Source organism: Curcuma longa, chromosome 6, assembly GCF_044706935.1.
Source record: "Curcuma longa cultivar G26 ecotype Majalengka, Jawa Barat chromosome 6, ITB_CL_G26_1.1, whole genome shotgun sequence".
NCBI lineage: Eukaryota > Viridiplantae > Streptophyta > Magnoliopsida > Zingiberales > Zingiberaceae > Curcuma > Curcuma longa.
In genome coordinates, this window is record NC_133866.1 from 5,142,625 (window position 1) to 5,155,884 (window position 13,260).

General features: G+C 35.3%; 2 protein-coding genes across 4 annotated transcripts; both read left to right on the forward strand.

Annotated features, from left to right (window-relative positions):
- The first annotated feature begins 1,807 nt into the window (after positions 1–1,807).
- LOC141831149 (uncharacterized) lies at positions 1,808–5,392 on the forward strand. Of its 2 annotated transcripts, none has more exons than XM_074718569.1 (10): positions 1,808–1,952; positions 2,165–2,331; positions 2,444–2,508; positions 2,802–2,842; positions 3,162–3,250; positions 3,326–3,439; positions 4,175–4,252; positions 4,451–4,516; positions 4,853–4,933; positions 5,036–5,392. In XM_074718569.1, the coding sequence occupies exons 1-10, from the start codon at positions 1,808–1,810 to the stop codon at positions 5,141–5,143; spliced, it is 954 nt and encodes a 317-aa protein (XP_074574670.1). In that variant the 3' UTR covers positions 5,144–5,392. The 2 variants fall into 2 exon arrangements, with proteins under 2 accessions (XP_074574670.1, XP_074574671.1); XM_074718570.1 differs by having other exon boundaries at positions 1,817–1,952; positions 4,856–4,933.
- Positions 5,393–5,991: 599 nt separating this feature from the next.
- Positions 5,992–11,177, forward strand: LOC141830831 (uncharacterized). 2 transcript variants are annotated; one of them, XM_074718272.1, is made up of 10 exons: positions 5,992–6,254; positions 6,505–6,596; positions 6,941–7,048; positions 7,145–7,227; positions 7,713–7,846; positions 8,929–8,978; positions 9,055–9,147; positions 9,894–9,985; positions 10,334–10,440; positions 10,979–11,177. In XM_074718272.1, exons 1-10 carry the CDS (start codon positions 6,009–6,011, stop codon positions 11,018–11,020), a joined length of 1,047 nt encoding a protein of 348 aa, XP_074574373.1. In that variant the 5' UTR covers positions 5,992–6,008; the 3' UTR covers positions 11,021–11,177. The 2 variants fall into 2 exon arrangements, with proteins under 2 accessions (XP_074574373.1, XP_074574374.1); XM_074718273.1 differs by lacking the exon at positions 9,055–9,147.
- Positions 11,178–13,260: the final 2,083 nt, after the last annotated feature.

Here is a 13,260-nt window from a genome sequence, read left to right on the forward strand (position 1 = left end):
TGAATTTTTAAATCGTGTTTTAGGTTTTAAATTTTCGGATTTGGTACAAAATTAATTTGAGATAAATAAATAATTTTTTAGAGTAAAATTGATTAAGTTTTTGAAGTAGAGTTAGATATGTGTTTCACCCACCTATTGTCTATTGACTTACTCTTTACTTAAATAGGGATTTCAAGTTCAGAAATATTTTTTATTTTTTTCAATAATTTTACATAGTCGATTTCATGATCATTTATAAAAAAATAAATCAAGAAATTATAATTCATCGGAGAAGGATAAAAAAAAAAGAAATTCACGATCTTGAACAAGTGTGTGCAAATAAAATATTTTTTATTTTCAATCACTAGCAAAGTAATTAGAACTTTAAATGAATATGAGTAAATTTAATTTTCTATGTGATAAAAATTTATTTAGATTCATTTAATAAATATAATATAAAAAATTTTAATAATTTTTTAAATTAAATAAATAAATTTGAATATATTTATGTTTAATTTATTAATACTAATAAATAAAAATTATGAATAATTCATGAATAATATTTACGAGTAAAATTTATAAATTGTATTCCTCGATAAAATCTTTTTTAATATAATAAAAAATAATAAAAATTTTAAAATAAATAAATAAACTTATATTATTAAATTTAATGACTAATCAAATAAATTTAAAAATATAAAAATTTTAAATAATCAAATAAATTTGAACTAGGTGCTCAAGAATATATAAACTAATAAAGTTCAAATTAAACTTAAATTAAATTGATGATACTTTACCTGTTGTCCTATGCGTATTATTATTTATGATCAAGTGTACTTCAATGTGTCATTACTTTTGAATATTTCACATACTTTTTAATAAAAAGTAAAATTTATCGTCTTAACAGTTCCACGTGATCGATCACACGATTATATATATATACATACAGAGGTGATATTCTACACTACTCCCGTGCGCGACACAGCCATCCCCTCAGCTTCCGGCCACCGTCGCTGCGCCGTCCGATCACTGCCGGCCGCCAACCGTTAAACTGGGCCCGTTCGACGCGCCACTCGTCGGTACATCGTCCGGCGTCGGATTCCGATCTGATTGTGGCTAAAATCTGACGCAATTTGGCCGGAAACACGCCGGTAATGGCACGCAGCGTTTTCAGCGAAATCGCGATCGGATTCCGACCAAATCGCGGTCGGATTCCAGCCAAATCGCGATCGGAGATCGGCTGGGGAAGGACCGACGTGTGATGGCGGTCCTTCCCTGGCGGGTCTCTAATCGTGATTTGACCGGAATCCGATCGCGATTTGGCCGAGAACGCCGTGTGCCATTGTCGGCGTGTTTCCGGCCAAATTACGTTGGATTCCGACCACAATCCGGTCGGAATCCGACACCGACCGACGCGCCGACGAGTGGCGCATCGATCGGGTCCGATCCGACGGTCGGACGACGGGATGACAGTAGCGGGTCAGGCAGAGAGAGCACTGTGCATTCCCACATTTGGACGGTCAGATCTGCGTGATCACGCGTGATTGACGTTGATCAGCCTGGCGCGCACGATCATGCACGGGAGTGGCGTGCCGAATATCAATTCTGTATATATATAATATTTCACATAATGACGAGCCAAATAACATATAATATATCAAAATTATATATATATAATTTAATTTAATTTAATGAACGAAATATTCATTAATTTATTTAGCGTTTATTGATAAGCTGTCAGCGAACACGTGACGAAGGCTTGGTCCTCCATCGAGAAGCTCGAGGTATTTCTTTTCCCCTGCAGCAAACGGAAGTAAATCCCAATCGAATGCCGAGAGTTCTAAGTTTCTGCCGATCCAAATCCATCACAATCCTTATTTGGATCTTCACCGCCATTCTCTTCTACCTCACCCTTCGAATCTCCATGCAGAACTCCAATTCCTCAACGGCGCTCATCGCATCGTCTGATTCCGGTAACTACTCCCGATCATTTGTTCTCCGTTGGAGTAGAACTCATAAAATTTTGGGTTTTTATGGAGTATCTCACTTCTGTTTGAGTGAATTCTTGGAATCGTTTGTATAATCTTATTAGTTAGTGATCCGAAGCCGTCAAAGTCCTCGCTTTTCCTATTTTTACTAGGTTTCTTCGGGAGAATAATGGTACATTTTGGTGTGCATGGAGTAGGATCTAGGATGTCGATCGCGGAGCGGCGGAAGCTTTTGTACGATAAGATGGCTAAAGATTTGGACGAGCACGGCGCGGCATTTTTGAAGGGCGGAGAGACTTCGCAATCACTGTCGATTTCGGAATTGTTTGAGCTGAAGAATGGTTCTGTTACTCCGGTTTTGAAGGTGAAGCCTACATTTATGCCTTCGATGAACTGGCTTCTTGAAAACAGTATTGGTTTTTTTTTCACCATCTATCTCAACGCCCTTTCTCTTCGCATTCATTTTGTTTTAACAGAAGGCGGATCCACCAGTTCGAGCAACAGTGCTTTATCTCAGCAGTGAATACTCGATTCCGATCTCGTATGTACTTTTTTTTTTCTCATATCGATTCCCAATCAAACTTTCAAAAGAAATAATTTTTATCAAATTTGGAAAAATCAAGCAAGTCAATATGTTATGATCAATGATTAATGATGCAAGTTAAATTCTTTAGATTCTGGACTAGCGTTACCATTCTGTTTACTAACAAAGGGATTACTTGTCTTTATTTGAATTTTCTGTGCTTTGATTCTTGATTAAAGTGTGCCAATTTTAGTACAAACAGTAGGTTAGTTTCTTCCTAAACTAATTCTTTGGTGTCTTGCTTCTGGCAGGAAAACTGTCAGAGAAGTCTTTCTTCCATACTTCGACAGTGGTAATTAATCTAATTTACAACCATTTTGCAATGGTTAGAATTGATTTACGCAAGCTAAAAATATCCCTGAATTGTGTTCAATTTTTTCACTCGTTGATTCAATTGCTTGTATCTATAGTTGAAGTGTCATTAGAAGGCTATGTTTACACTATTCGACTCCAGAATTAATGCTGCGATCCATCTGAAACACCACACCAAAAGTTGCATGAGTTTGTAGTATATATGTTCCTAATGTCTTGTCAAAACTGAATGTTTGATATTTTATAAAATTTACATTTCTTGGTGTCATGTAACCAACAATTAACTTTAACTGTTTCAGTTATCTGGTTTCAAAATATGAGCATTTACCACTCGAGCATGTTTCATGCCTCTCATCATCTGATACCTATAATTGCAACAAATGACCAGGTACTTGAAACTTGTTATGATCCTTGTACATATCTGCAAAAATTCTTATATTGATATCATGCATATTTTCTTGAGATTGAAGCTGAGGCAAATAGTATTAAAAGTGTTGCGAAAGCTGTATGTCCCCTGAAAATTATCTTGGATAGAGTTGTGTTGACATCAACTGGCGTGCTACTGGGATGCTGGCAGGTCTGTCTCATCCTTTTTGTTCTTCGCCTTTCATTCTTAATCCTGATATAATTTAAAAATATTTTTGTACGGCTTAACTTTGCTGGACAATGTTAATGCAATTTTTTGTGAGCTATATAAACTTCATGATAATTCTGGTCATATGAATGTGGTGTTTCATCTAGAGCTGTTGCTTATACCGCTAGACATTGCTCCTTATAATTTAGTTTGGGCGTTGCTCTTCATCCTTAACGATCCACTCTCATCAAATACTGGTATTCCCATGCGATGTGTCTCAACCCATTCTACCTAGAGTGCTTAGGTCTCAATGAAGTTTACCAAAGAGTTTGTACTGCTTTATATCAAAGTCTGATAAAAGCATCTCAGTGTTATTGTTAACAGTATGCATGATTAAAAGAACAATCAAAACTAAAAGGTGCAAAGTAACTTCTGCTATAGATCATGTAAACTCCCTTTTGGCAAAATAATTCGCAATCAGTCTATCATTCAACCCTCTATAAGTTAGTGCTTGATCCATTTTTCTTCCCATTGGCAATCTCTATTTAATAGATTCTTAAAAGTGTCTATGAACGATCTTGATAGATCAAGTGATGGATGGGCAAATTACTAATGCCTTATCATTTTACTCATAAGATGGACTACTTAGTGTGGCTACAATTATTCCTTTTATTGCTTATGAGCTAACCTTTACCTTTGATTTATCTTATCTACCTTTCTGTTCTCGTAAACTGCTAGGTCGTCTCAGGTACTGATCCTACAGTCATTCGAGAAAAACTGAGAGCTGCTCTTCCACGTGCACCTGAGAAACAACTTGTAAGAAGATGCCTGTTTGTTGTAGTCTAATAATTGGTTCATTCATCCTTTATGTGATGATGCTATGAAGGATTGCATTGAACAGGAGCCAATCTGTCTGGGTTCTACTTAATGATAATAAATTCACACACGAGCCATGTTTTCTCAGTCTCATGCTATTGTGTCATTCCATCTTTTAACATTGTTTTCATCGTACAGTACGATTCTCTTCTACTTCACACTTCATTTGCAAGAATTCTTGGGCACCCCAAAATCTTATTTGAGGTAACACACTGTTGGTTTATGTATCAATCTTATGGAGTTACAGTGTTCTGTTCTTACCGTTCTCTGCTACATTCTATTCCAATGAAAGCCATCAGTCATAGTCGGTTACAGTGAAATATCCCTTGTACCATACCACGGCCAACACCGAACATGGCAAAAAATTAGACCAAACATAGATAGAATTGTTGGTTTGTTATAGAATACAGTGGTTGCCTCTGATTACAACTGCCTGATTTCATTTGGCCATGGGGATATTATCTCACAAAAATGTCTCATCTTAAACTCATTTCTTCAGTTGTATCTCCCCTGACAATCTACTCTTTCCCTTTTGCAAAGAAGCCTGAGAAGCCATCTGATAGCCTCCAGTTGTATCATGAGCTAGTGGATCAGCTCAACAAGAAACTTCAAGGTTTCGAGGTAAAGTTACTCTCGCATCGACAAAGATCCAGTGTGCTGAATTTGTTGTTTGCTACTTAAGTTTATGTTCACTTGCATCTCCACTTATTATTCTCTGTTCAGGCAACCGTTTCGGAGCTTTGGTTCGTCGAAGAACATGATGTGCTAGCCTTAGCATTGGATGGAAGAATGAAGATAAGGAAATTCCCTCTTGGTTGCAAACAGAATTAAGACGAAGAACTTCCCACATTCTATGAACTTGAGATTCTTAATGAGATGACAACCTCTCCTGCCATTACCCTACCTCAAAAGGGTGGAGCAAGTTGAAGCTGATGAGGAAAGAAGCATTCTTCAGTTAGAGGCATAGAGAATACCAATGTCAAAATATAGTGGCTTCACTGGGAGCTTAAACGAACTAAATCGAGTTGAGTCGAATAGTATAAAAATATTATTATTATTCAAGTTTGATCTTGAAAAGTATATGTGATATTCGAATTTGATTCGAAGTTTGAAAATGCAAATAATTGTGATTGGAGCTAATTTCACAATGAAATTTGAGCTTGAGTTAGGTTTGCATTGTTCAAATTGATTGGAACAAAATTAAATTTTAATTTGAAATAATTTAAATTTGAAGTTAGTTTGAGTTATTTTAATTTTAATTTGAGGGAACTAGTTCATAACTAAGCTAATAAAATATTTATTAGTTTAAATTTGACTTGAATATATTTGATTCGAATTTGATAATTTTAAATATAAATTAACTATTAGTTTGTTATAATCTATTGAGATATCAAGATTTTATTTTATTTTTGATAATTTAGATATTAAATTTTTATAAATTAATTAATTGATTTTATGAAATTAGATAATTTTATGAGTTTTTTAAATTCTCTAAATTAAATATCACGGGTTAAATTTAAATCGTCGTTATTTAGGGAGTCCGTGGTTATTTTTTTTGGATGGAATTTATATTTTCGAAAGTTTTAAGGAAATAAATATAATTTCCCCCCTAAATTAATTAATATATAAAATTTTGGACCCGGGGTCTGATCGAGACGATCGACGCCTCTTCCAGAGAGTTCCTTATCTCTTCTCCATGGCTTCACTTCTCTTCCGCTCACCTCCGCCCTCGGCGGCCCGGCCAAGGGTCGTCGCTGCGAGAAGCCGCACGCTGCTGCTGCTGCTCTTCGGTCCTTCTCGCACCGCGTTTCTACGTGAATCCAAATGGCTGCCGTTGTTTCGTAGCCGCGACAGCAGGAGACCTCTCTCGACTGCCATTACCACCACCTGCTTCTGTAACGCCGATGACAAGTTGAAGTCCGCATCTTCTGATGGCTATCAGGTCTGATTCTTCCTTTGCTGTAGAAGCCGGTTCTACTTGTTCTTCTTTGCCCCTTTTATTAGATCGTCTTTCGTTAGATTGTAATTTATAACTTATCGCACATTATGAAAAGGAGCTTGTTTGGAGATTGAATATTTGAAAATTGCAATTTGCAGTTAGACCTTTGCTGGCTACTTCTGCAATTGTCTGACTAGATTCGTGCAGTTGTATTATCCTTGTGCCTTAATGCAGTTTTTCTTAGTAATTGCAGGATTCAAATGTGAAATGGCCGGCCCTTCGCAGGTGGGATGTGCCATGGAGTTGGCAAACTATCACGCTTACAATGATGGCATGCGGACTAAGGTATGCTGCAGCTTAGTGTTCAGTGCCTGTTATGGCATTCATTTGTTGGCAATCTTCTGGTGTATATCATTGCTCAATGGATCCTTTTTACAAAATTATTCTAAAAATTGTCGTGCCACGATTTTGTTCTTGTAATAAAAAGGTAAAAAGGTTGTTTTTAATTGAATACCTGTTTATAGCATTTGTTTTTTCTAAAAAAATGCCGTGCCACAATTTCTCTTTTTGGATTGAAAAAGGACAAAAAATGGTTTAATTGCCTTCCACTTTGTCACCTTGAGTTGTATTTGTATCTACTGTTTGTTTGATATATGCCGACCGATAGAAGTTGAAAATGTTCCAGACAGCTTTGTCCTTACAGGGTTAGTGGAGGCATCACTATTGCCATATCTTGGTTTCCAAGGCAGGGAAGTTAGTTTGGATGAGAAAGCAGAACTTTTGTTTGCTGGGCAATTGTATGAGTGGATATCCTCCATCTGAGTTTCCATATACATTTTGTTTTGTTTCTGTTTGAGTTGTAGCTCTTATCATATATTTGTATTATTGGACAGCTCTGTGACAGCAGTTGTGCTAGGGGTGATGTATGGTATCACCAAGAGCTTTGAGCCACTTCCAGATGATCTCTTTTGTTATGGTGAGATCACATTAATCTCGTGTTTCTCAACATCATATGTGTGCTAAGATATACATCATTGTAATAAAGTCAATATGCACTAATATCCTCAATTGGTCTAACAATTGCATTGCAATAAATATAAAAAAATTTGAATTTTCTCCAAAAACAATGAAAAAGAAAAATTTGTTGCAGTTATATGTGAACTTGATAATTTTTTTTCTGTCCTTATTAGGTTTGATTGTTTTTCTTACTATATTATTGGCTTATGAGGATTATTTTCCACGTCTTAATTATTAGGACTGTTCTATCATTGCGACTTAATCCACAAAATAAGTTGATTATTATGGGTAGTGCATGCTTTTTATTTCAAACATTACAGCAGTTCTGGTCTTCACTTAAGTGATGTCCGAAATTGTTCTTCAAATAGTATGAAATTTATGAAAAAGGAATTGAAACATGCTCATCAACATAACTATCTGATGGGTATGTTATAAATTTCTCAGATCTCAGGAGACCATTTGAACTACGGGATGGTTGGCTCCTATGGGCAGGAATCGGTTTCATGGGTGCACTACTTGCTATTGCTCTTACAGGAGTTGCCTTGAATGCCTTTCATGGTGAAAATCTACAACGAGAGGTTAGATGTTGTATATGATCATCTGCTTTGAAGGATAATAAAAAATTATTTTCATTGTATTTTTCTAAATTTTGTTTGAAATATTTAATTTACTTGCTGGTTGTGCAAGCAAACTGTAGCAAAGGTAGGTGGGAAGAAGATCCACTTTCTTGACTTAGTAGGTACGTGAGACGAGTTCCCAAATAAATTTCCAACTCTACACTTTCATAACGCCAAAATCATCTCAAACATTTGAAGGAGACAGGATGAAACCTCTATCCCAGGATGAGCTCTAACTTAGACATCTTGGTCCTGATGTTGTTGGGAATAGAATGCTGGTATTTTGATAGGTTCTGAATCCCAACTGAACATGAATTCCATGGAAAATGAACAAGAGACAGAGAGAGGTAGGTGCTATGTTACCATATTTATAGATGGTTACCTCTCCAAATGTGGCTTGCCCACTTTGGACGTTGCAGAAGTCTGTGGGTACAATTGACAATCTCAAACAGAAATATGTCATTGAGCTATTACATCAAGTGGCACCGATATCATTCCTTGGTTTCCTTGCTTATTGCATCAACATTTCAATGCCAGCCTCATTGGAAGCCACAAATACAAAAAGGGCAGCTCGGTGCACGAAGCTCCCGCCATGCGGGGTCCGGGGAAAGGATCTATTGTACGCAGCCTTACCTTGCCTTTGGCAAGAGGTTGTTTCCAGGATTTGAACCCGTGACCTCTAGGTCACATGGCAGCAACCTTACCGTTGCGCCAAGGCTCCCCTTCATTGGAAGCCACAAATACATTCTTAAAAATTGCTTGCGATGGATTTCATTATGGATGAGAACTAGTAATAGCACGTAAATCTTCCTGTTAACAAACAATTGTAGCTGGTATTTAATAATATTAGCGATGTAGATCTTGATTTTAATGCCATACAATTCTTTTGTTATGTTTCTTGCAGTCGTCAATTTTTTGAATATTGTTCTATCGGTCTTAACATCTGGCTTTTATACAATTCTTTAATGTGCAATATTTGCACTAAAAATCAATTTAAATTTTTGTTCAAAATTTTCTAAACTTATTGCATAATTGTGTACCAGACTGATGCTTTAGTTCGCTTATTGCCATTGATTGGCTCTTCAGTTATCAGGTATGGCGTTCTGCATCTTACTTTTTCAATGAAGATCAAGTGAATGTCTGATTATGTAAAATCTGGTTTATGATAGCACTGCATGTCTGGTGGGTATTACTGGTGTTTTAGCCCCGGTTCTTGAGGAGACTGTCTTCCGGGGGTTTTTCATGGCGTCTCTAACTAAATAGTATATTCCTTGTTCCATTTTTTCCTTTCATAATACTTGTTAATTCCAACTCCCAATATGTTAGTGATTCAATTATTGTCATAAAGTTTGATCAACTGATTCATTGTTGACAGTTGTCACTGAGCTATTAGTTTATGCAAAATGTCCATAGATAACTATTCACCGTCGAATAATATGAACCTGACAGATCAGATCAATATCACCATCTGAAAGCATCACACAATAAGAGAGGAGGAGACATGTCCTACCCTGACTTGTTCCAAAATTTCCTTTGTTATTCACAACAGTTCACATTTTTCTAGCACTTCATATAGCATCATCAACTGATATTGTAAACTGCATTTTATCTAGAAACTAATGGTACATTTGTTTCACGGAAGGTATTGATAAATAATAAACTGGATTACAGGAATTGTCTATCATGCTTGCCCAGACCATTTTGCTAGATCATAATATATATTCTTTGGAGAATTGAACAAAGTAAGAATATGTATTTTTTGAAAAATGGAATGGAGTACGAATAGTTATTCCTTCGAATAACTAAGAAAGATAATTAGAGAATCACAATTCCAAGGGAATTGGTATTCCAGGTTTATTTTTGTAATTATAAATATATTATTCTAGAGTTCACAGGGAATAGAAGAGAGAATTCTATGAACCAAACACACCACAAAATACTTTTCTTTTTGTGTGTGTAAAATGTATACTAATTCTCAACTCATACTAATTTTTCATTTTGTATGCAGCCTGCCAACGCCAGTTTCTGTGATTATAAGTGCTGCAACATTCGCTCTCGCGCATCTAACTCCTGGAGAATTTCCTCAACTGTTCGTTTTAGGTTAGTAATTTAATTTAGTCGGGTATAGAACCACTTAAACTAAGTCAACAAGGGCTCGATGCCTGCATGTTTATCAGTATTTGCGTAAACCATGAGCGGCTTGCCAAAAAGATCTCAGTAGTCACAACTGGATAGTTTTGGTTATCCAAGTATTCCTATGTTTTCTGTGCAAAAACTTACCTGAAACTTCCTGATAAAACTTTCTCAATTTGTTGAGTTCCACATCAGCTTAATAGTCTGTATGCTAAAACCTTTTGATGAATTGATAACTGTATATGCGTACAAACTTAATTTTCTGTAAGATTCTTTGTTCTAAAAAATTAGTCTGCTTGTTATTGCATTGGGCAGGGGTGGCTTTAGGTTTTTCATATGCTCAAACTCATAATCTACTAACACCGATCACAATACATGCACTTTGGAACTCAGGGGTGATCTTATTGCTCACATTTCTTCAGGTACACCCTACAAGTGATTTGTTTTGTTGTTGACTCTTTGCACTGTATTCATTTTAATTATCATAGCTGTGTTAAAATCCTTTTCTCCTCTGTATAGTCCTTTTGAAAATTTGCAAATGAATGTTATAAAATATTTCTGTAATGCCTATCCCGTAGATTAAACAATAGGCGAAAAACCAAAAGTAGGTTCCTTTTTCTTTAGAATCATGGTTCCTCTTTAGGCAAAGTTTTATTCAAGTTCCCAACTAGATTAAAATAGATCAAACTGTGCTTATAATTCACTAGATGTTTCAAAGTTACCGAGTAGATGTTCGAACTGAAGCTTAAGTCCTTTTCAGAAAATGCACTACTGTGATCCTGTGTATGAAACAAAAACTTTCCTTTGATCTCATGTATGATAAACTCTGGCTGTCGAAGTGTGAACAAATATCCCCTTATGATAAATTTAGATAATAGATTGTAAAAGAAGAGATGTGTCGACTACTTTTGCTTCGAAAGATATCGAAGTTGTTTCCTAACTGGGTTCTTATTTGTACAGCTTCAAGGATACGATATACGAGAATTACTACAAGCACCTTGAAGCACTGCCTTTTTGGTAATGGTTTGGGCGTTTAAATTAAGTATAGTCGAGGAGTTAGGTACCTTAATTTGCTGAACAATAGCAACTCCAAAGAACATAGAATTTGTAAAGCAATGTACAGTAATGGCTAGTTCAATCATTTGTGAAACCATCAACTGCTTGCCAAGTGCAATCATTTGTGAAACCATCAACTGCTCGCCAATGTGTGTTGAATAAATTATCCCTGGTGTATGGTTGAATTGGTTACTATAAGATAGATTTATTGAAGCGGATAAGGATTGAATATTGATGAAGTTGAGACAATGTCTTCTCCTGTAATGGTCAACTGTAATTTTTTGATTTACTTTCTCACAGATGATCGTGAGACTATTGGATGGTGGATTTTATCGGTTGAAGTGCATTGAATAAATTGAATGGATAAAATATAAAATTAGGGGTTTAAAATTTTTAATTTTGATTCAAGTAGAGTCGAATTTAATTTAATCGAATTTGAATTTTTAAAATTGAGAGATCTAATTAAATAATTAATATTTTAAAATAAAAAAAATAAAATTTTAAATTAATTGAATTGAATTTTTAATGTTGATTGTTCATTCCGATGGAATTTATCATCTCAATGGTCTTACACATCATTTATAAAGAGGTAAATTAAAAAATTATAGTTGATCATGATAGAAGAGGATATTATTTTAATTTTATCGAGATTTAATTTTTATCTATTTCAATAAATTTGTTTTGTCTTACTTAATTTAATTATTTCTTGAAGATCGATTGTTCACTCCTAATCTTTTAAATATTTGTCTGATGAATCTTTGTACTCTTATTTCTCTATTATACATGTATATATATATTTTTGACTAAATAAATTATAAAATATTGTGGTAGCTCAGCGCCAGAGCGGCCAGACCACGTCACATGGATACAGCTGGAAATAATACACAAAATTAGAAAAGACTTAAGACTTACTTTAAATAATACTAATCGGTTTCTCCTCCGTTTCACACCTGGCCAGTGGTTGCATCAAACAAAAGGGCTCCATGTGGGTCCTCCAGTATACCCGTCATCTCGCCGAGACTTGCGTCTCTGAGGACGCTGTCGGCTGTTGTTTATAGGTAAACAACTGCGCCCACGAAGGCACCGCCACGCGTCCAGGTCACGTGTCGCTCGCATGAGGCCCGCAAAGCGGAGTACCTGTCGCACTCAGCAGTGGTATGAGAAACGGTGGGCTCCGCCTGGTTCGAACCGTACACGCGCCCACGTCGAAGGGACCCACCTCGCACCGTCCTTTTCCCAGCCTCCAATTCAGGCGGGCAAAATATTTAAAAAATATCAAGGGGCTAAGTGAACTTTTCTCTGCCGATAACGCTCATAATTAATTTTTCTGGGGTAAAAATCAAAACAGACACTTTTTTTATTTTCATTTCAAATATTTTTCAAAATATCTATTTTAACTGATCAATTAAATACTAATATAACATTTTTAATCAAAATTATTATATTTTAAAGTCGTTTTAATGAAAAATTACTATAATCTTAATGAACTCAAAAATAATTTACAAAGAAAATTTAAAATACCATGTCATTTTGATATTTTCAATTTAAAATCTTTTTATAATAATAATAAAACATTTATTTTTCTATCCATCCATCCACTATCCAAATCCTATCCGGGCCTTATAATTCGATTTCATTATCACAAAACCTATCCACATCACAACTCTCTTGATTCCCAAATATCACACATTTTATAAAATTAAAAAACAATTTTTTTAATCAAATTAATTTTGATCATTCAAGCTCATTCTAATTAAAATTTAATAATTTCTTCCTATCCTTTAACATTTATCCCTCTACTTATATTTTAAATATTTATCTCTCTTACAAATCTTGATTTATATTTTAAATATTTTTTTAAGTGCTTTTTGCCAACATAAAGCATCCCTTGCAGACTTAAATTAAAAAAATCTAAATATTTCACTAATAAAACAAGTAATTAATTAATAATTAATAGACACCATCTCGATATTTCACTGGCACGCGTTTATGTGATCGCGAAATTCCATTTCTGCCCCTCAAATCTGTTCGGCAGGTATCCATCCATTTTAAAATACAGTGGCAAAGAGGTAATTTAGTTAACACGCCAGTGGCCGACATGTAAAAGCACAAACCCCAAGCCACAAGGGTCTTTTCCGTAATTAAAGCGACTTTGCTCTCTCTCTCTCTCTCTCTATCGCTCTCTC